The sequence below is a fragment of the Mytilus californianus genome, unplaced genomic scaffold (genome assembly GCF_021869535.1).
Source record: "Mytilus californianus isolate M0D057914Y unplaced genomic scaffold, xbMytCali1.0.p SCAF_1, whole genome shotgun sequence".
Classification (NCBI taxonomy): domain Eukaryota; kingdom Metazoa; phylum Mollusca; class Bivalvia; order Mytilida; family Mytilidae; genus Mytilus; species Mytilus californianus.
The window spans coordinates 100734379-100758995 of record NW_026262581.1 but is presented as its reverse complement, the minus strand read 5'-3'; the positions used below and the strand labels follow the sequence as shown (position 1 = coordinate 100758995).

Below are 24617 nucleotides of genomic sequence, written 5' to 3'. Positions count from 1 at the left end.
AAATAGACAAAAAAAAACATAGCACCTCCCCTTTCCATAAACTAAGTTGGTACAATAAATTACTTACAAAGTGTCTTGTATTTTTCATACACCGTTATCAGATGGTAACAATTCATTTGTGTCTTACTTCATGCAGTTACAGTGATATTTTTATTGTGTATGAATAATAATTTCTAAGGTTTATATCTAGATTAATTAGTGAGTTTTATTCACTTTCTAAATGAGCCGTAGGGCGTATTAAAACCTGAACGCATTAGAAAGGAATATCCCACTTTAGTGTGGTCGGTAAAATAGGATGCTAAATTTTGCAAATCTTTATAAAAAACAATATTTTTTTGACGGTATATAAGTCAGATAATGCATATTTAAAGGTTTTTCTTGTCGTAGAACACACCTCGGGGGTGTCAGGATTGCCCAAAGAAAGACCTCCCTACGGTCGGTCTTTCATTTGATCAATCCTGACACCCCTCGGTGTGTTCTACGACAAGAAAAACCTTAAAATATGCATTATCTATAACTTAACTTTCTAAATTGTAATAATTAATTAAGTTATAAGTAGTTTATTTTCAGTATGTCTATGAACATTTTCAATATATAAATTCCACTATTATTTAAGTGAGCTCATTTATGTCGATTATCGAAGTCAAAATAAGATTAAAATCCTCCAAAATAATGTTCTTTGCTATTGAATGTCCATGAAGTTATAACCAAATGTTTTGTAATCTAACATTGGAATTTATATCAGAAGGTTCCATCAGTGAAGACAATATGTTTTCTAATCGTATTCTTGTATCACAAAGACTAAATCTCACATTGACACATTTAGACGGTAAATTCATTTAGTGAACTGTATACAAAATTTGTAATCAGTGAGTAATCATATGAATGTAATCTAAAGGTAATCATGATTTCACCAGTATTTTTTACATTGTAATCGATTAAATACAATTACATGTGATCAGAAATGATTACTGATTACATGGGATTACATTGCAAAATGGAATCGATTACAGCTGAATATGATTACTGATTACGATCATCCCATGCCTGATTGCTACTTCCCGATGTCTTTGATGTTTTCTCTTACAGAACTTGAGTTTACTCCTGTTTTATCTGGGGTTGTTGTAGCTCACTCTTAAGTGTTCTGTGTAATCTTTTGTTATTGCTGTTGTTCTTTTCGAAGTGTTTTGTTTGTGACAATGATACTGTATGATTTTCGACTGCCCATTGGTATCTTTCTTCTTATTTTCACCAGATTTGACCGTTTCTTTACGGTATCTCAGAATGAGAATTTTTCTTTATCAGATGAAGATTTTGTGATGAAAAAAGCCAACGAACAATTGACAACGATCCATTATTCTACTCAAAATCATTATACTCATACTATTATATCGTAGAATCAAACCAACAATTTGACTGTTGATCAGATGAAATTATATCATACACTTTTGTGGATGCAAGCATATTGTTATCATCATAAAATTATAAAACGACGAATTTAAGTTATTTTGTATATCTGTATAATATTGCTACATGAAAATATACTAAAAATCAAAATGTAATTGTTAATTTGAAAAAAAAATCAAGTTTAATCAAGTTTCAAGTCCAAAACTAAACTATCTTCAAACGCCACAAAAAAAGTTATTCACAAAGACAGTTTAACAAAAATATTTCTTATAAATTTTAGATATGCAGTGTTGTTCACTACGATTGGACTTCTCAATAAGCAGATGACAGGTGTCCTGTTCTATAGTCTGACTACGATTGGTTCGTTTTTAAATATAGTACTAGGACATGTCCTTGCTGTTAGTGCAGGTTGGTGAGATATTGACATAACACACTTATGGATATAAGATAATGAAAAGTTTAGTATAAGTTATAAATACCTTATGAGGTTTTGTATTGTGTTGATGTGACCATGTAGTTACAGAAGATGTATTTAATTGACTTAGTATTTTATTTTAATGTTTCAGGTAGAAATATACCCTGTGTTGTCGCTTTTTTCTCAATGTTTCTTCGAAAAAAGTCTTATTTCATTATCATCATAACTAATATCATACTGACAATTTTATGAAATTATCAGCCGATATTCAAATATATATTATCATTATCTAGTGACTGCTTGAACACCATCGCTAGATTGTTTAGTTGAATAATTGTAATAAAATGAATTGATGAAACTTTGCCCTTTACTGTTGATTTATATGATATGTGATATGCATGTTAAAGTATTTCATATCGCGAGCGCGCGTGTATGAATGATCAGTACAGTACTAGTACATGTAATTCATATTGACAGGTAACGATACTACAATCCATAATGTCTCCTGTTTTACATTCGATTGGGAAGAATACGTCCTCTGCAGTTGGGATTATAGTACCAAATTTAACAGCCCAAACGTCACAGTAAAATGGTAAGTGTATGTTACACAGTATAAAAGTCTTAGTATGAACATATATTAGCAATCAATAAACTGGGATGAACATATAATAACAGTTGAATCTCAATATTCATGTAATTCAATTTTTATGACGTCAATTTTCTTTAAACAGGTGTAAAACACTTAAGTCTCTGCAATGCCTAAATCGTTCCCGTTGTAAAGATATGTCTATTTAATAGCAATCGGTTATGTTTTCTTATTTGCAGATTTTATCTAGGTGATCATTTGGCTTTTATAAAGCTCACCAGGTCAAAAGGACCAGTGTGAATTTTTCTCATCACTTAGCGTCCGTCGTTTATCGTCGTCGTCCTTCGTTCATTCACTTTTACAAAAATCTTCTCCTCTAAACCACTGGGTCAATTTAACCAAACTTGGCCACAATCATCATTAGAGTATTAAGTTAAAAAATTGTCCGATGACTCCGCCTGCAAAACAACATGGCCCACATGGCTAAAAATAGAACATATAGGGAAAAATGCTAGTTTTGTCAATTATCTTGAAAACCCCTATAGATAGAAAATAGACGGGCAAATATATTCAGAATATTGAGGTCTACCTATTGTCTATCTATATCAAATATGTAATAGAAAAATAAAGTATATGGGGTATCCATCCATGACACAAAATCAGTACATGCACAGCAAAAAATCACACAATAAGCAAAGGAACAGCGTTTTTATTGCTGTTCTTCATCTCAAAGTCACAGTAAGGCCTTCAACACGGAGCCAAAAAAAAACTCTCACCTCACTGAAAGTTTAAGACGGCCCCTAGCACCGGCTTGAGTGGAATTCTTTGCAAAAATAAATTTGGATAGTCTTTGTAAGATGTAACACTACCTAATCCGGCCCCCTTCAAGGAGTTATTGTCCTTAAATGACGAATTTTTACCAATATTTTTAGTTTTTGTCTACTATCTTGAAAACTATAGTAGAAAGAACCATACAATAAATAACAAAAATGATCAGATGACAGACGAGATCTATAAATAATTCAATATAGTAGAAATTGTACGTCGACTCCTTATTAGAGTTATTGCCCTTTAATGATAAACTCATCATAGATACCAGGATTGAAATTTTATATTTACGCCAGACGCGCGTTTCGTCTACAAAAGACTCACCAGTGACGCTCGAATAAAAAAATGTTAAAAAGGCCAAATAAATTACGGAGTTGAAGAGCATTGAGGACCAAAAATTCCTAAAAGTTTTGACGATTCTTGCCATTTTTTTCGTGTTCGCCTATTATCTCGAAAATTTTAATAGATACAAAGAAACTTTAAAACGCACAACTGATCTGCAAAACAAGATCTACTAATAACTCAAATGACCAAAATCGTCACTCGACTCCTTATTTGAGTAATTGCCGTTTAATGACAATTCTTACCTTTTTTAAAAGTATTTGCCTCTTGAAAACTGCAATACATAGACAGAAACTGTAATGTCGGAATTGATCAGCTAGACAAGATTTACAAATAACTCAAATGGTCGAAATCGTCTCTCCACTCCTTGTTGGAGTTATTGCCATTTTATGACGAAGTTTGTCGATTGTCTTGAAAACAACAATACATAGAGAGAAACAGTAATGATACAGTAATTAGAAATTGATCAGCAAGACAAGATCTAGTCTTATTGGAGTTGTTATTGCCCTTTAATGGTAACTTTTACCAATTGTTTGTCCTTTTGCCTATTATCTTTAAAAACTATAATAGATAAATAGGCACATTAAAAAGAAAAAAAAATTATCAGTAAGACAAGATCTGAAAATAAGTCAGCATAGATGCCAGTTGTCTTCTAATCGCAGCTGTTGTCTTTAAATGACGAATTTTACCCTGTCTTGTGTTTTGTGCAAAAAACTAGAGAGGATAGAGAGAACTGTTAACAGAAAAAAATATTAGCAATTCAAGATAAACAAAAAAGAATTATAATTGAACACTACAAGGTTTGAGAGTGTCCATTGTTAAATTTGCACATAGTCCTAGGTGAGCGATACCGGCTCTTTAGAGCCTCTAGTTTTCTCTATCTATTACAGTTTTCAAGAAAATTACAAAAATTGGCAAAAGTGGGTAAAAATTGTTATCAAAGGATAAAAACTCATACTTGAAGGCAATTGACAGTGTGATTTATTTGTAGGATAACAGCAGTCAATTGGCAATTTCCTTAATTTGATTATTTGTAGATCACATCTTACTGTTTACATTTTCTCTCTGTCTATTATGATTGTCAGACCCTGAATGTATGATACCAAAGCACGTTCATGTTTGGGTACCTGCATCAAAACAAGTCTATCATAAAATCCTCTTGGCCGAATTTCTCGTTGACGAAGCCTGTTTTACAAACTGTCAGTGTGTAAATCTCCGTTAACCTTGGATACCAGCAGCGGTGGTTGTAGCATTGACTCTTCGGCTTTAGAAGTGATGCATGACATACCATGACCTGATGACGGCATATGACGTTGTAATGTGTAGCAGGGTTTAGTTTTGGCAAAGCAGCATTTTACATTTGTAATGACTATCGCGTGTTCAGCATTTAAGTCAAATACATATTAGTTGCACCGGTGATTTTATCACAAGTTTTCCCGCGGAGTACATAAATAATTTGTCTAAAATCTTTAATTTTCAGTTCTTGAAAAATGCACTCGGCGATTTGCACAGTTGATCACACCGGCATTTTGTAATTTAATACATCTTGAATAATTCACTTCTTAACTTATTGATAATTTGACATCTAATTATTTATTGACATAATTGTATTTAAAAGAATCGGATCTATGCGTTTCCTTTTTTTTATTATTGCAAAGTGTATTATTCAAAATTCTTAGTTTGCTGATCATATTTACTGCTTACAGTTTCTCATTAATTTCTTTAACAGTTTTCAAGATAATTGCCAAATACCGCAAGTAAAGAATAAAAATCGTCATTAAAGCCATTAAACAAGAAGTCGATTAACAATTTCGGTCATGTTCATTTTTATTTACATCTTTTCTTGTAGATAACTTTTAACACTTTAAACACTTACACAGAAAAACACATTGACATTTGATATTATCTTAAAAATTAAAGGTATTAAGAAGCTCATCTCAGAATAAATTGTAGCCTTTTCCAATAAGTTTTCAAAGATTTCAAAGAGTGTTAACATACAATCATAACTTCATATTATGTAATTTCGTATTCATTAACGGTACTGTATTCAAGGCGCTCATTTTGTTTCGTTTATTTCATGTCAAGTCTTTTCATATATTTTGTATATTATATATGCTAAAATGAATAACATTTGTGGACATACGTAGCTGTTATGATGAATTTGATCATCTATTGAGAATGGAACTTAGTACCTTAATTAAATGACCTTTTTTATCAATTCAATTCATTTTGTAAGTACATGTTAAGAGACTAACATATGTAAATTCAAAAAAAAACTTTTTCATAAAATATATAATAAAATATAATATAAATCGATTTTATTTAAGGCACTTATTGGGTTCATCAGCTTGGAACGATTGTCCAGATTTAGGAAACAAATCATGTAAATGGATAATTCCCAAAGACATTGACGGTGACATAAAATACAACGTTTGCATCAAGTTATCTCAGAGTGACAAACGTCACTGCGTTCTTGTTGACATTCAAAGTCAAGGTTGGTCAATTTTAGCTCTTAAGTAGTAGTTATAACAAAACGTTTTTAAATCAATAAGTTTTCTTTAACACTGAAATTAATATGATATTATGATTAACATTTTATATTAAGTATGGTCATTATACGGTCACTTTAAGGAACAAATATGATGTTAATAAAACAAAAACAGCTGGATGATGTCGCATTTAAAGCCGCAAAAAATTTGTATTTCCTGATATTGCGCCTTCTATGCATTGCAGATTAATCCAAAACTACAAACAAAAGCTTTGAAATAGACATCTATTATTAAACATGATGCAGAAAGCTTTCCATTTCATAAAAGTTTCCAAGACAATTGTCTTAATAATGTCGAAAGTTGATGAACTCTTACAAACTCAAACGTGAAGATCAAGATGAAGACGTGAGGAAATTTGACTTTTATGAAATTTAAATGATAGAATAGTCCATTTTTTATATATCGAACACAAAAATATGTTCGCTTTTTCTTACATTCTACAACATGTATGTTATCTTTATGAAAATGATAATTGGGGTAATACAAAAAGGCTAAAGTAAGAACAATGAAGAAAACCCCCAAAAGATAAACAAGTGGACAATACATCACACAGATACTAAATATTTAGCAACACAAACCCCTACAAAACGAACACGGCGTTGCCAAGGACAAAGGGTAGACCATACTTTTGCCGATAAAAAAAACAGTTATTTGAAAGCGAAATTGTAACTGTTACCGATAAAAAGGACATTCTAAAACAAAATTGCACACAATGTAGAACTGAATATAAAGCAAACGCTACATGAATCCCTTTAAAACAAAAGCAAGGGTAACTAAGGAGCAGCTCTTGAAGGGTAAGCAGTTCTTGTTCTACTAGTAGCAATCGTCATTTTGTTCGTGACAAGTAAAAGATTTCTCAGTGATCAATCGCATACGGTAATGTCGTAGTCGAGGAAAATATAACGGGATTGTGGCTACAACAAATGGAACAATTCCAGATGATCTGTGACACATATTCCAAAAAAAATCTTTCCTTTCTTGAAAGCAGCAATTTCAAAGAGAAAATGGCCAATATCCTTGAAATTTACCTCCGCCAGGGCAATTTGCTTAAAATCTTCACACTTACTTAAATTCAAATGTTTGCAATTTCGTATTAAGGTACACCATTTTTTCTTAAAATGTCCTGTACCAAGTCAGGAAAATGACTATTGTTATCTGATAGTTCGTTTCTGTGTGTGTTTCATTTTAGTGTTTCTGTTGTGTCTTTGTTCTCTTCTTATATTTGATGTGTTTCCCTCAGTTTTAGTTTGTAACCCGGATTTGTTTTTTCTCAATCGATTTATGAATTTCGAACAGCGGTATACTACTGTTCCCTTTTTTAGTTAGATTTAGTCGTTTCTCTGTATATTATCAAAGCCTATGGATACTGTTAACAAAATCGTTCGTGATTGGAAATTCAATATCCAATGATTGTTTGGGCTTTTGTTAGGATTTAAAGCAAGCAAAGGATTACATGTAAATTAATAAACTATCTATTTCTGATAATTTTATACAATTCCAAAGGTATATGTCGTCGAGAATAACAGAAAATATTTAAGTCATGTAATAACTGTCGTTCCTTAAATTAACACATGCTGCTCACAAGGAAGCTATTAAAGCAAGAATTTCAAGTGGTGAAGCTGAAGTCATCCCTTCGTAAATTTTACGGACGCCATCACGAGTTGGTTGACCGTTATGGAATATCCGTTTCACAGATGATAGCGGATATGTTCCTATTGTCGTAACTACAATCGCGTCCCCCTTTCCCCGAATATGACCTACCGAATAAGACTTATTACCAGTTTTGTAGTACTAAAATGAGCAACACGATTGGTGCCACATGTGGAGCAGGATATGCTTACCCTTCCGGAGCACCTGAGATCACCCCCAGTTTTTGGTGGGGATCGTGTTGCTCAGTCTTTAAGTTTCTTTGTTGTGTTTTGTGTACTGTTGTTTGTCTGTTGGTCTTTTTCTTTTTTAGCCATGGCGTTGTCAGTTTATTTTTAATTTATGAGTTTGAATGTCTATTTGGTATCTTTCGCCTATCTTGTGCAGATGCAGGTGTGTGTAGTGAGTCAAGGACTTTAGTCAAATTTTAATATCTCGTAAATCAATGTTATTCTGCATCTTGGTTTATTTTAGTAAAACCTAGTCCCATTCGTCAAATTGAGATTCGTGTTATCAACTCAACGTCTGCAACTCTTCAATGGCCGCAGAACAAAGTATATTATAATAAGTCATTTCAAGTCAATATAACGAGGAGTGGAAAATTAGTATCAAGGGTAAGCTTAACAAAGCAAAATATGATGAAATAGTTCGTTGATTTAATCATCTTTTGTGCTATGCTATATGCAAATGACTATGTGAAAGTTTTTATGTAGTCTTCATAGATCTAATCATAAAGCAAATATCAATGCTAGCTTTTTTACTGTTACATAATGCTTTTTTCGTTTTGAAAACTAGAAACAATTTATTATAAATCTTAATACTGTTTTTAACTTCCTCTCTTCTTCGTGCTTCTTTCTTTTCCTTTAATATTTTCATTACTTATAACAATTGATTTTTTTTTCAAAATTCAAGACTACTATTCTATTATATTTTATGAAAATACAACAATTCTGAAGACTTCTTTAAGCAATTTATTCGCTTACTTTAAATGCGATGATATTTAAAATGCATCATTTAGTATTTATATGAACTGATGAACTTACTCTTTCGTTTCTTGTAATGTCATTTCCACCGAAAGAGAAATTATACGCATGCTACAAAAACCTAAATGCACGATACGGGTCATGTTAGTACGGCCCCAATACATATAATGTCGTTTTGAAAACTAGTAACAGAAGTTAAAAGGTGTAGATATATTTTATGCTCAAATATAAGAAATTCTGGTCAGTTTATTTTGGGAATACCCCAAAGAGACACATAAAAAGAAGAAAAGAATAAGTTTTGGTATCTTAAAAGGTACATCAAGTATAGAATTTCGAAAACACTTTAGTTTTGAACATTTCAGACATTCATATGATAACACTCATAATTTAAGAAATGTTCAAACATATGTCTAGACAAATTTCTAGCAGGCACAAATCTTATAAAAATTAAATATTCCAAATATTATTCTATATTTCTGATATACAAATTAACATTTATTGGAGTGAAAATCATTTTTAGATTTTAGATTTAAGTTTGAATTCTTTAAAATCAACCTAAATTATCGAAGATTAATGTTTCTCGTGGTAAAATATGGCAAAGTAAAAAACATATTAATTTTTTTTATTTGAGCGTCACTGATGAGTCTTTTGTAGACAAAACTTGCGTCTGGCGTACAAAATTATAAACCTGGTATATTTGAAGAGTTTTTTTTTTTTACATGTACGTGCATCACTTAATATAGGCCTGGTATTTTGATGAGGTTTGTCTTACGTTAGGAGACTTAGGTAGATTCTGTCAACTTATCAAATTATAATGCATTTCTAAAAGACTTCTTAATATAATCTTATTTACACATGTGACAAACTGTGTAATATCTTTTGTGTCTACTGTGCATTTTTAATTAAGATAAGACATTTCTTGGTTCATAAGAGTTGTTTCTGCTTTATATTAGAAATAAAACAATTAGGTATGTTATTTGTGATGAGCAGTTTTTTGCAGTTTATATTTTTAATAAATAGGATTGTTTGATATTTTCAGAATTAACAGCAATTTAGCGCGAATCGATTCAATAAAAATATTAATGTGCGCATTTGTTGCAAACTTGCACACTAATGTCGTTATTGAATTAATTTGAATATTAATCAAAATAGTACTAAATTTTAATTTAGTAATATTAATGCAATTTATGAATTTTCATGAAAAAAAAAACTTAATTGTTGTACTATCTATTTTTAGATATCATTTAATGTTACGTCTTTACCAAGTCAAAGTTATGCGGATGGATATTTCGTTATCTATTCTTTAAACCATATAAACATCACCATAAACGGACTTTCTAAGTATACAGAGTATGGTATAGTCATTAACTGTAAGCCTTTAGATAATGGCTTCTGGAGTGATGGATTTAATACCACCCTGACGACTTCCAAAGATGGTAGGTTAATGCTTTACATAAATCATATGATATCATGTCTACAGGAAATTTTGCTTGTCTATATAAAAATAATTGAATAACAAACCATAACGATAAATTGTTTGGACCAATATTGTGAAATTAATTGTATAAAGTTCCAGATTGCATGTTAGTTAAGTAAGCGCGTCACTGTTTTTGATATCATGTGGTGTTTTTCGTTGATGGAGAATATGTTCGTTGTTGTTCTGTGGTTTGTATGTTGTGTCGACTATTATATTATTTGTTTGTGCGTTTCTCTGTTATGAATGTTCTTGCGTGTGTTTGTGCTGTATTTCTGTCACGTAGTGTTTTCGCGATATTTTTTAACATTGTCATAAAGCGGGAGGTTTGGCATGCCATGAAACCAGGTTCAACCCACCATTTTTTTCTTAAAATGTCCTGTACCAAGTCAGGAATATGGCAGTTGTTATCAAATAGTTCGTTTCTATTTGTGTTGGAGTTTGTTTTTGTTGCACTTGTTGTTCCTGTTGTTCCTTTGTTTTCCTCTTATAATTGATGTGTTTCCCTCGATTTTGGTTTGTAACCCGGATTTGATTTCTCTAAATCGGTTCATGACTTTTGAACACCGGTATACTACTGTTGCCTTTAGTTAACTGTTTCAGAAACTAAACATAAATTGGACCGACAAAGTAAAAACCATACGTTTTTAAAACAATATATATAAAACACGAAAAAAAACAAAATATCTCATTTCTCCAACATAACCTAAAACGAGATTCATTTCAATTGACTTCATCCGAAATGTATCGTTAAAGCGATCAGTGAATTTTGTCGTTAGTTATTCCACTCTTTGCAAAAATATAATAATTAAAGTATAATGTTCCGTTTTTTAATCATTTCGGCATAAATCCGTCGGTTTGGTTGTACAGATAGAAACAGAATGTAAACATTTTTATAATTTATTTATGGATATGTGACACATTTAACTTTCTGTTTTTTTTTTTATTTTTCAAAAGTTGCGCATTATTTATATTGTATTTATTTTCAAATAAATAATGAACTTTAATTGATTTATCGTAATTCTAGTTGTCTGTAAAAGATTGGTTTTTTTGTTTTAAATATAATCGTTTAATGTGAATATAAACAAAAACTTTAACACTATTTATTTTCTTACAGTGCCCTCCACTCCACCATTGATCTATGATGGATGTTATTCAATTCAAACTACTAGGTCGTCCAGCGAACGAATCACAACAATATACTGGATGGTATACACTTAGTAATAAGTTATATGTGATATCATCATATGTATGCCTTTAGATGGTATTCGAAAGCACAGAATGAGTGAACTACAGTTTCAGTTATTTTCCCTAATGTATAATATATCTTTATAGAAGAGATATTTACAAAACATTCTTTATACGAAGATTATCTGTGCAGTTCAAAACGTATTCTCTAAAACATCAAAACTTTTATAAATGTAAATCAAGAAATTTAGGATTTTGCAATATTTATAACGGGTTTGGAGTGGCTTTTGCTATGGTTGTGTCAAATATATTAAATGTTAAAACCAGGTTAAACATCGTGCTTTTGTCTGGTTTGCAATGGGATTTTACTGAGCGAGTCCGAAACATCAAAATTAATTTAAAGGAAATTGTTCAGCAAAGAATGTCTATTTTTCATGTTTTCCTTTACTTTGTTATTTTATCTTTTCACAATTTTATCATTTTATCTATTATGCAGCCATTGAACAAAAACAACTGGAGTGGGGAAAGAATTTCATACAGAGTGAAAATATTTCCGAATGATAGTTCATTCCAAATAGAAGAAACAAGGAAATTTTCTTTCAGTTTTAAAACAAATGAAACTGCTGAACTCTCTGTTTTGGTATGGTCAGAAAACGAAAAAGGGTTGTCGCAACAACACTCTAAATTATTGGTGGGAAACAAAGGTATGAATCATGTGTATTTAAATAAATTACGAGACCTTTTCGAAATGCAATGTTGCAATAATGGAATTCTATGCAACTGTCATACTATTGCCTATATTTACAAGTCAGAGGTTTAGCTAGCTATAAAATCAGGTTAAATCCACCATTTTCTACCTAAGGAAATGCCTTTACCAATAAAGACAACAGTACTATACCGCTGTTCAATAGTCATAAATCGATTTAACTGAAATAAATCCGGATCACAAACCAAAACGGAGGGAAACACATCAACTATAAGAGGAAAACACCGGAACAACATAAACACCGAACTGCTACAAAAACAAACGCCAACATACATAGAAACGGACTATTTGATAACAACTGCCATATTCCTGACTTGGTACAGGACATTTAAAGAAAAAATGGTGGGAATATGACAGTTGTTTTCCATTCGTTTGATCTGTTTAAGCTTTTGATTTTGCCACTTGATAAAGGACTTTCCGTTTTGAATTTCCTTGAAATTCGGTGTTTTTGCTATTGTACTTTTTGCAGACATCTAAAAGAAAACGTGATTTTGCAATTTCAATTTGATGAACGAGAACTTCAAGTAAATAGTCATGAATGTGGTGGAGATACCCTTTCATCGAGTAGATTTAAAACATAAAACAAAAAATCTTATGCACGAATACATAATTTTATCTATTTACAGATTTAATACATAACTCCGTGATGGTTAAAGTTGATGACCAAAGATATAACATTTCATGGTTGCCATTAACCCATCAACTTGGTAAAAAATACTCATTATTTTGGTGTGAACAGGCGTTTAGTTTGGTCTGCAAGGTAATATTATATCATTTAATATAGATTTAGTTATATCAGGACAAGAAGTTGAAGGATCTTTTACAATTTAATCTGAAAAAAGAATCCGTTACCACAGAAACCAATAAAATTGTTGAGAATAATTTAGTAGCTCTTTCGTTTAATCAAATAATCGTATTTATTATTCGACTGTTAATAAACCCGTCATTGAGGTGTAATACCACCAAATCATAGTACGTCACATCCGGTTGCATACGAAAATAGGTCGAAAAAAAATATTCCCTTGAATTTGACAGTTGCCGGTAATCATCCTACATTTCATTGCAGTAAAACATTTGTGGGTCATAAACATATATCTTTGGTATTTCAAAGCACCATTATTTTTTTATTTTGGGTTTTTATAGAATAATTTGGAAACTTGAGGTTACATGGTTACTAAAGCTTGTACACAGGTTAAAAAAGGGAGAAATTTGATTGGTTAACTTCCAGTGATGGTTACTTTCTTATATGCAATGAAATGTTATGTGAAATTTTTTCTTTAGTACTGGACAAGATAAAACTTTACTCATGCCAAGTATTTCTTTATTTGAAACAAAGATAAAATCTGCACATTTTTTTTGAAAAGTGCAAATTTAACAAACACTAATAGGGGAAAATCAATGGTGGTATTACACCTTGATACGTACCAGACTCAAGGTGATAATATAAGTTATTATGTATGTTTGGGTTGATCTCCCAATTTTGTCTATATAATGGAACTATAAGCAACTGTCATACAAGTTGCTATCTATAAAACAAGGCATATATTGGTGATTTTGAATCTGTTTAAAGTTTTGATTTTTCTACCCTATATACCACTTTGCTTCATATTCTTATTAAGAAAAAATTCACACACCTAATTAAATGGGCATTTAAAAAGTCGGTATACATATGTTCAAACTCTTTTGGGTCATTTTTCAGTAGCAACAAACAAAAGAACTATGTCAATTGGACATGCTTTGATACTATATCTGCCCTTGAATTTTTACTTGATAACATTTTTGTTCGCTTTGGAGATTCCGTATATCGTCAAGTTGTCGGAATTCCAATGGGGACTAACTGTGCACCACTTATTGCGGACCTGTTTTTGTATTGTTATGAGTTACAATTTATGACTAAAATCAGCAAAGACCCATCGAAACAACATCTGATACAAAAATTTAACAATACTTTTAGATATTTGGATGATATATTGGCTCTCAATAATGACGACTTCAGTATGTATACTAAAGAAATTTATCCTGTTGAACTTACTTTAAATAAAGCTAATACTAACAATGACCACTGATCTTGATATCTATATCATTAACGGGAAGCTTAATACAAAAATTTATGATAAAAGAGATTATCTTTTTATTTCCTATCGTTAATTATCCATTTTTAGATGGTGACGTTCCCTTGTCACCATCTTATGGTGTTTTTATATCTCAACTTGTACGATTCGCTCGTGTATGTAACAACGTATTAGATTTTAGCGAAAGAAATTTATGTAGTACTGAAAAATTATTACACCAGGGTTTTCGATATCATAAACTAGTCAAAACATTTACAAAATTTTATCATCGGTATAAGGACATTATTCGTAAATATAACTCAACATGCAGACATCTTATACGTTCGGGTATTTCACATCCAATCTTTTATGGTAATATTCTTTACAAAGCACAAAAATGTCAGTATTCACCTCAAAAGCTAACAAAACCTTTAAACAGACTTATTAAGAAGGGATATAGTTACGATACTGTTGTCAGGTCATTAAAGATTGCATATTTTGGCTTTAAGATTGATTCACTTATAGGGTCTTTGCATCGGAATTAAACATATTTATTCTAAAACCAGTTGTTGGCATGACACGGGTTATGTTCTTCTCATATATTTTATGATGGTATAATACTAAACCCCTAATAGGAGGGATTGTGCCTGATATTCATATGATGAAGACATAATCTTTCAATCAGTTTAATTGAGGTCTGGAGCTGGCACGTCAGTAACTGCGTGTAGTCTGTTGTTATTTATGTATTATTGTCATTTTGTTTATTTTCTTTTGTTTCCTATTCTGACATCGGACTCGGACTTCTCTTAAACTGAGTTTTACTGTGCGTACTGTTGTGCGTTTGTTTTTTCTACATTGGCTAGAGGTATAGGGGGAGGGTTGAGATCTCAAAAAACATGTTTAATCCCGCCTCGTTTTTGCGCCTGTCCCAAGTCAGGAGCCTCTGGCCTTTGTTAGTCTTGTATCATTTTTAATTTTAGTTTCTTGTGTATAATTTGGAGTTTAGTATGACGTCCATTATCACTGAACTAGTATACATATTTGTTTAGGGGCCAGCTGAAGGACGCCTCCGGGTGCGGGAGTTTCTCGCTGCATTGAAGACCCATTGGTGGCCTTCAGCTGTTGTCTGCTCTATGGTCGGGTTGTTGTCTCTTTGACACATTCCCCATTTCCATTCTCAATTTTATTTAACCTACCATTTTCTCCGGGAAAAGCCTGTACCAGATAAGGAATATGATAGTTGTTTTCCATTCGTTCCGTTGTTGATAAAGTCTAACGTTTGATTTTGTCGTTTTATGGGATTTTTTTTAATTTACTATGGAGTTCGGTATTTTTGTTAATACTCTTTTTATACTGTTTATTTATATGACATGAAAGGAAATGATCTTCACATTTGGCACGAAGCACAAACGTCATATGCTAGGGGTGGAGGGTATTTCACTCACTATTAAAAATTGGAAATTAACAATGGGAAAATATAATTCATCACAATTCCTACAATTGTCCATCTGTGTCAATTTAAAAAAAAATATAACCAGATATGAAAAAGATTTTCAAGTTTCGGATGTTTCTTTCATGTCAAGATCACTACGACTTATGAGATGACATGTGGATCATTGGATGACAGGACATTATCTATTATGATATCCGAAAGTGAAACTAAAGAATACTTTTTCTTTTTGTCTTTGTGAAGGTTTTGTATGAGATCGGCTTCATATTAATAAAAAATGAAAATCTTTGGTAAAGCAATTTAATAAATATAATTTGTTTTTTTTTAATTCCCCTCGTTCAAACGAGCATAAATTATATATTTACCAGTCTATTGAATTTCTATTTTAGAGACTATAAATCACCACCTAATCCATTTGATTCTTGTCTCTTTCAATAAAGTTTTAGATCTTGTCATGCGACATTATCTTTCATCATACATAGTAAACAATAACATAGACAATAATAGTGTAGTGACTTGACATAATATGGCTTTCAAAAATAAGTTTTAAACTTGCTTATCAAGGTTCATCCTAGAATAAACCTTATCACTTTTGCGGATTAATAATTTACGTTTTAAAAGTTGTTTTGTTGAAATCATGCAGTAGGGAAATAAGTGCGATTTCAGAAAAAGAATACCAACCATTTGCAATAAGCGTAACAATTTATACAATTTTGTCAACAAATAAAAACCAGAACAATAATTTTTGTGGGATAAATTTTGAGAAATGAGTTTATGTCCGTCAGTGCCTGTATATCACATACAATCCTACAGTCAACGCATTGTGTTACATAAATAGAATTAATTGATTGATTAATTGATTGGCACAAAAAATAGAACGATTGCAATATAAATATGATATTTATTAATAATCTATTAAAATATAAGAAACGCATGTCATCCTATAGAACAATCTACAAAAGAAAATTAAATAATGCTACAAATATCATAATCCTATTTTTTTTAATTTTTTAATATTTTATAATATAAGTTCAAATTTAAAATATGAAATACGTGTATACTGGTGAATAATCAACCCCTTGTCGGTATTTTCAAATCGATTCCACCTAACTTATAAATTCAGGTTTATCAAAGCGGTAACAAATTTATTGATATTATTATAAAACTATCAAATGATCAAATTCATCTCATTAGTTTTTCGTACATTAATCCACAGTTCTGTTTGGTAACTGCAATTATTTGTCTATTAACAAAGGAATTACTACAAGTATTTGTCTATTACCAAAAATAAACGGCAACACATGCAGTATTTAAAGGAAATGAGGGCATTAGATGTGTTTGTACTATTCTTTAAATGTGATATGGCTTCATAAAAAAACTTTATTTGAACTGCACGAATGACAACCTTTTTAAAGACAGAACATGTTCAGAGTGACGAATCTATCAAAATGGCAGTAACACTGTTTTTGGTAAGGGTTGGTACAATTTCTGAACATATACTGTACAGACTGTTTTGTTTTGGTCGACAGTCAAGAAACTTGCACAAATACCTAAATAACAAAAAACATATATCCAAAGTCTCAAATTTATGATGTCCATAGAATCATAAATGTTTTTAACACAAATAACATGCTACAAATATTTTAATAATTTTTTTTTTATCAAAACTACCCATCTCTAAGGTATATTCAAAATTAGGAAAGTCTGTTAAACCTGACAAAACCAAACGCTCGACTATATCCACCAACCGGAAAAAAACAACTGTCATATCCATGACTTGGTACATGCATTTTCCGATGAAAACAATTGGTTAAATCTTGTTTTATCGGTAGATAAACCTCCCACTTGTATAACAAAATTGGTTGAGCAACCCAAACAGACATAATTGGTTAACGTGACCATAATTGGGATCCGGCAGTCAAAACTGTGTAAAAATACATCATAGGCAGACTGCACAATTGACTTGAAAAATTCAAATAAACATACAAATCAATCTGACAAAGACGCCAACAAAAAAGTGTGTGTAGATGAATTTACATACAGTATAATCAAACATGACATTTACGCTTTCCAAATATAGTATAAATTAAGTAAAATATAAATACAAGGGTATACAAAATGAAAAGATCACTATAAAAAACCCCTTCCGTTTAAAGCCAAAAACCCGAAAGCTGGATGCATAAATACCGAGCAACGTTCTGAGTCATACGCCCAAATGGAACATACAACTACAAAGAAAAATAAAGGGAAAACTGTAAAGTATATAAAATGTTACACAACGTCAGGACCTAGAATCTATAACTCCAGACCATCCGGTATTATTTGCGTATAGACACTGAATATTTATCTTTATGGATTTTTACTTTCTGGTGATATTGATGCAAAATAGATGTGCAGAATTGTATTCATCAGTGAAGCCACATATTCAGAACCTGACCCACGTCAGTTATGTATATTAGTAGATAGGTCTTATTAAATGCAGATACTTTGTAGTATCTAAATAAATGTTTCTCAAATTACATTTTACATATGATATGACTAGTGAAGATTTAAACCGTTTTAATGTTGACTTTCAGGTTGTATTTCCAATTTCTTACAGTTGGGTAGTATATAAGTGCCTATCATTTGTCGACTTCATATACATTCATCTTTTTTCAAACTTTCTTTATTTCAACAAATTGTAATTGATATATATTTTAGACGTCACCACAAACGGTAGAGTTCAATACGACCTATCCAACCGTCTATATCCCAGACATCAATCATTCTGTGCGGTATTTAATAGGAGTATCATATCATTATCTAAACCAAACGTCAGGATTTGTATGGTCAGATTGTGTTTTTATTGGAAACAGTAAGTATATTAACAAACAAATGTCCAGTATATATTGTGGTATATATCCCTACATCACTATTTTTACCTTGATTTTAGTCATTGTTGAAAACTATTTTCATCTGTTCTGTGCATTGTTTGAGAAAAGATCATTTGACTTTCCTTCACTACATGTGTTTATAGTCAAATACAATATCTAATAAAAACTTTTCTTTGTGTAAATATAGGCAATAATAGTCTCCCGATGGTCAAATCTCATAAATCGATTAAGTAGACATATCATGGTTAGAAATAAAAACTGAGGGAATTACAAGAATACCAAAATGAGCAAGACCAGATGCGTGGCCAGGGTTAGCGTCTCCTACTATGTAGACATCACCCGTCATGCGAATCCACACTCATATAAATTAAAACAGAAAGGAAAATTGTGATATATTTATCATCGGTACGCTTGGAAAGCATAATGAGTACGCTAACATGTGTGCTAACATCCAACAAATCCCTTGCATATAGTTTTTATTTTATTTTATAGGTTTGAGTTTAGAATTAGATGTTGTATTTCGTCCCATTATAAATCTTAGACAGCTTGAAGTTTATTGGTACTTTGAAAAGTGTAACTTTCCAGAAGTCAAGAATTTAGTAAAAGCATATGAAGTAACAGCATGTGAAGACAAATATTGTACAAGTATGACAAATATCATATATTTATATATAGTAGGGGAAAGCTATAAAAAGAATGGAAAGAGTGTCTCCATAGTTTACTTCATTAACTAAATTATGTTCAACTAAATCATCTGACAATATTCTTTTTCGAAGTCTGAATATTCCAAAGTTGTTAAGGATTTCTATTATTTCTAATTTGTAATAAAACCGCACTTATTACCCGAAACACTAATTTTTCGTTAAAGAGATTTAAGGGAAAATATACCAATTAATATAGAATTTTATTTCTTAGTTGTTTTGACGCTTTTAAAAAGAATTGAGAATGGAAAAGGGGAATGTGTCAAAGAGACAACAACCCTACCAAAGATTAGAAAAAACCCAAGGCCACCAATTGGTCTTCAACGCGGCGAGAAAATCCCGCACCCGGAGTCGGGCATCAGCTGGCCTCTAAACAATAAATATACCAGTTCAGCGAAATAGATGCCACACTTAACTCCGAAACATATACCAGTAAATGAACCAAAATTAAAAATCACACAAGTCTAAGGCTAGAGGTTCCTGACTTGGGACAGGCGCATAAATGCGGCTAGGTTAAACTTGTTTTGTGAGATCTCAACCCTCCCCCTATACCTTTAGCCAATGTGCTATAAACAAACACACAACAATACGCACATTAAAACTCTGCTTAAAAGAAGTCCGAGTCCGATGTTAGAATAGTAATAAGAAACTAAGCAAAATGACAATGATATACATATGAATTAACGAAGTGCTACTAGCAGTAACTGACATGCTAGTTCCAGACCTCAATTAAACTGATCGAAAGATTATGTCTTCATCATATGAAAATCAAGCACAATCCCTCCCATTAGGGGTTTAGTATCATGTCATCATTAATTATACGAGAAGAACATAACCCGTATTATGCCAACAACTGGTTTTAAAATAAATGTGTTTATTTCCGATGCAAAAATAAACATTGTAGTGTGGCATATCGTATTCATCCGATATTGTTTTGGAAAATGAATTGAATAAAAGTTAACTGTTAAAATGAGTGTATGCAAATCTTATTATGTTTTCGTCTTTCATCTCAATATGATACACGGAAATAAAAATTTCATAAAACTCCTGTAGACGAGGTCCTTGATTTTAAAGAGGACATACAAAGGGCTAATATTTTAAACAGGATATACATAGAACACCAAACAACTAGAAAACGGGCTTCATGTTCTTGTACTCCATTACTTTATTGAAAACTGTAGATAAACTTTTATGTTATGTGGTTTTGTATGTGTGCGTATTTTTTTATGATTTTTTAGGGGGAGTGGGTGTTTTAACCTACATAATTTGAAAACAGACTTTTTATTTTGAGAAACATTTTTACCAATGTCTAGAAAATACAATACAAATAGAGGAATCGTTATTTTCTTCTTCAGATGTTACGTTGGCTGGTACGGAAACTTCATTAAGATTATCACTGATGAACATTTGTATAAGCATCACGCCTTATACAGTTCATGGAAAAGGTGTTCCATATAAGACATGTTATCTAGGTGAAGGTCAGTATATGTTGATAATAAAGATTCAGTCTGTTTTTATTATCCATTCATTACCAACCGTAATTAATATATTTCTATTCTCCTTTCCTGATTATATCAGAAATATTATCGACAACTTTTCACTCACTAATCCTATTTTAAAGTAGTACTTACATTTCATATATTCTTGAGGACTCGACAATGTTCCATAAAGTCGTATGGGTATTAAAGGAGCATTAGCTACGAGATATACAAAGCATTTGAATATGATTTTTTTTTTCAATCATTAATGGAAGTGAAATAGTGAAATGATAATTCGCTTTTAGCAGTCAATTTGGTTCAATTTTGTCAAAATAAGCTAAGAAAACATCGCTAATGAATTATTCACTTGCAAGTAAATAATTCGACCTCATTGAATCCGTATTCATGTGAACTTCATTGGCTTCAATTTAAACCCTTAGCTAGAGATTGGTTACGCATGTATTAGTCGTGTTCAGTCATTAAAAGACCTAGAAAAATCCAGTTGCACGTGGTCGCTATTTATATTTATTTTCATGTTTATATCGGGTTATGTGACCGTCGGCAGTCTTCGGGGGTTATATCGAAGGTTAATTTGATCGCGTCTAGACTAAAATACACACGAAATGCTGATGTATATATTATCGAGTCTATGAATTGTTAATTGTTTATTTCAGACTTATTGTAAATTGGATATATGTTCAAGTAGGTTATACATATAAATCAAATATGAGAATTTGAGTAAACATGAATTTGACATGTAATGCCCCTTTAATTTAAGACACTTGGTACATACTCGTACTTGAATAAATCCAAAGCAAGGGATTAGAGCTTTTTATTGTTATTTTTCGGCTTAGAGTCATTCCGAAGCCTTCAAAACGGAGTAAAAGCTCATATCTAAATTCAAGTTCAGAACTGCACATAGAACCAGTATGAGCGGAATTCTTTGCCAGCTGCACATCGAAAACGACAACTATGTCCATATACAAATATAGATGCCATGTAATATAAACAAATTTCAAGCTATAACAGACAAACTCTATAAATGTAATGAGAATGCTACAATTGAACGAATGTCTGATTTATATCCATTATAACAAATAAGGTATGAATCATATATAGGTCTTTTTCTTTAAACTGATATTAATGTACAACTGAAAATTAAATCTATGACACTCCAAATGATTTTTATATTGTAATTTTTTTTCTTTAGAAGTGACTTGTTGTCTGCTCAAGCAAAACACTCTATTCCTAACATATTTTTTTTATAAACTAAATATTAACAACACTTTGAATTGTTCGAAAAACTAGGGATTTTCTACCCCAGGAATAAATTACCGTTGCTGTATTTGGACAAAACCTATCGGAATTTTGGGTCCTCAGAGAATTTGAACTTTGTTCTTTATTTTGGTCTTTTAACTTTTTTTTCCATTACTAGAAAATATTATTTTTATGCTATGCTCTTTTTTGTTGTCAATTACTCTTAAATGGACAACATGGGTTCCTGCATCCCTGCAATAACCCGTCTGTTGTGCCCACTTGAATACAACGCTATTTTCTGATGTCGATAAGTTAACCCTTCCTATAAACATACTAGTTCAATCATTTATTACATTTATCGCAGCCGTGATAAGGAAATTATCTCAATTAAGATACCCATTCCTTTGTTCAGCGTAATGAAGTATATTGTATGCCAAAATAATACACAAATGATGTAAAATAACGTCATCTGAAACCAAATACTTTGACAGAATGATAACGATTGGAACCAAGAGTATCAACGTTTACAAATCTCATTAGATACAATATGCAAGGACTTGTTTATAGAATGGCGAGTTAGCTAACAAATGCATGCAGTAAACTCAAAAACACCTCCAACAGGGTTATAAAGGAAAAAAAATGGAAACTATTGTCTAATGGCATTCTTTCGTCGCCATCTTGAAACAGGTGATAGTTACAGTATCTCCGTTTCTCAGTTATCTAGTAACATTTTAACTTCAGTAGACGGTATCAGAGTCCATAGGCAACACTTTTGTGTTGACATAAAAGACCATTGATATACTCATTTTCTTTAAATTTACTGTTTATAAATGTTGAATTATTCGGACATTAAGGGTTTTTATACCCCTTAAGCTATGATTGACCCAACTTTTCAGAAATTTCTGTTTTTAATGCTTTTCAACTTTGTATTTGATTTGGCCTTTTCAACTGTTTGAATTCGAGCGCCACTTATGAGTTTTATGTAGGCCTCAGAGATGTAGGCAAAACGCGCATCTGGGTACCAAATCATAAGCCATGTATCTTTGGTGAGTTTTTATATATCCAACATGTTATCTTTTATCCGTTTGACATTGCTGAAGGCTTTTACACATTCCTGGATTTGTCACATTGCAATTTGATGTAGCCTTAGAATAGTGGGATGAATGATATAGCATATGTGGAGATGCATACCGTGTCAATGTTCCTAGTTTCTTATGCGATTCATTCCACTGCGATTGTTTTCGCTATTTTTTTTTTGTCTTTTTAGTAATTGATCTTTTAAGATAGTTAATGAACATCTACAAATATTTTTAATGCACGTGTGCAAATTCACAAAGACTTCATATTTAAAATGGAAACCAGATACGATCTAATTTTCTTGGTATTTTGAATGAAGGCTTGACAATTTACGATTTGATTAAAGTCATATGATTCTTCAAATTTAAAAAAAAAAGTTGAATATGTTTTAAATACCTAAATAGCTAAGTTTTACTATAAAACACGTGTAAATAAATATGCTTTTAAAAGAAAATCCTTTATCTTATCAAAATCTTCAGAAAGGTACTGTAATCTAATTATTTTTCTTTCCGTACTCTAATTCGCCTATAGCTTTTCTGTATGCAGTGACCTTAACCACGAGACTTTTGTAAGTACTTCGGCAACCGCAGGGTGTAAGGGCGAGGGAAAACCGAAAGAAAGGGTAAACAATCGTGGAAGTTAGATAGTGTTAATTGATTCTGAAAGAAATATGTTGATACACAAAATCATTCAACAACTGCTATGACAAAGATAAATGAACTAATAGAAACGCATCTACAGTATATAAAGAATTGATATCGCTCTATTGTATGTCTGTCATCTCAATTGATTCTTTACAAAGGTCGGGTTTAGTCAAATTCGGCAATAAAATACGAAAGTTAATTAGCAGGCGAAGTTTTCAATAAATGAAATATTTGTTTTCGATTATATGTTATGGATTCGTAACACATGTAAAAAATCGTGAAAAGATGACTTATTTTAGTATATATGCATGCATTGGTTCAATATTTTCGTAACATTATAATTCCAAGAAACCTGTTTCATATGACTTCAACTTTTATCATTCATTACATGTTTACTTCTACCTGTAATTATAAATGAATACCGTTTGGGGATTTAAACTTTTAGGACTACAAATGTGTGTATATATTGTATGGCAGCGTTTCTGACGTAAAGCAGTCTATTTTTTTTGTTTATTAATCTCTATTATATAAGCTTTAATTAATTAAGTTAATATCTTAAAAATTTCCTAAAGAATATTGCACAATTTTTAAAGGATATTGTGTCCAGTGTCAATACATGAAATGTTCAAAATATTTGATTAAATGACCATTAAATCCTATTAACTGTGTTTTTTTTTCACTTGCTTCAGAAACAGGATATAGAAAGAAAAGGAATTTAACTGCGTTCTATATTGTAAGTGTGTCCGTTGCTGTACTATGCTGTCATATTGCTGTAATGTAAGTATCATTTTGTTATATTTTTAAGTATTGTTTAATTGACGTTATACATTTTTTCCCCAAATTATGGGAACTATCTTTAAACTAAAAGACAAACAATTTAAATTTTCGGAAAAAACTAATA

General features: G+C 31.4%; 1 protein-coding gene across 2 annotated transcripts in view; it reads left to right on the top strand.

The window, feature by feature from the left end:
• Nucleotides 1-24617, top strand: part of LOC127727864 (uncharacterized) — a 43041-nt gene that overhangs the window by 7708 nt on the left and 10716 nt on the right. For both annotated transcript variants that reach the window (XM_052234992.1, XM_052235003.1), the window contains 12 exons: nucleotides 1688-1815; nucleotides 2300-2414; nucleotides 5906-6072; nucleotides 8249-8388; nucleotides 9995-10193; nucleotides 11349-11440; nucleotides 11916-12123; nucleotides 12812-12945; nucleotides 18387-18540; nucleotides 19052-19204; nucleotides 20616-20738; nucleotides 24406-24493. In XM_052234992.1, coding sequence (XP_052090952.1) covers nucleotides 1688-1815; nucleotides 2300-2414; nucleotides 5906-6072; nucleotides 8249-8388; nucleotides 9995-10193; nucleotides 11349-11440; nucleotides 11916-12123; nucleotides 12812-12945; nucleotides 18387-18540; nucleotides 19052-19204; nucleotides 20616-20738; nucleotides 24406-24493 — 1701 coding nt within the window. The remainder of the gene's footprint in view (nucleotides 1-1687; nucleotides 1816-2299; nucleotides 2415-5905; nucleotides 6073-8248; nucleotides 8389-9994; nucleotides 10194-11348; nucleotides 11441-11915; nucleotides 12124-12811; nucleotides 12946-18386; nucleotides 18541-19051; nucleotides 19205-20615; nucleotides 20739-24405; nucleotides 24494-24617) is intronic.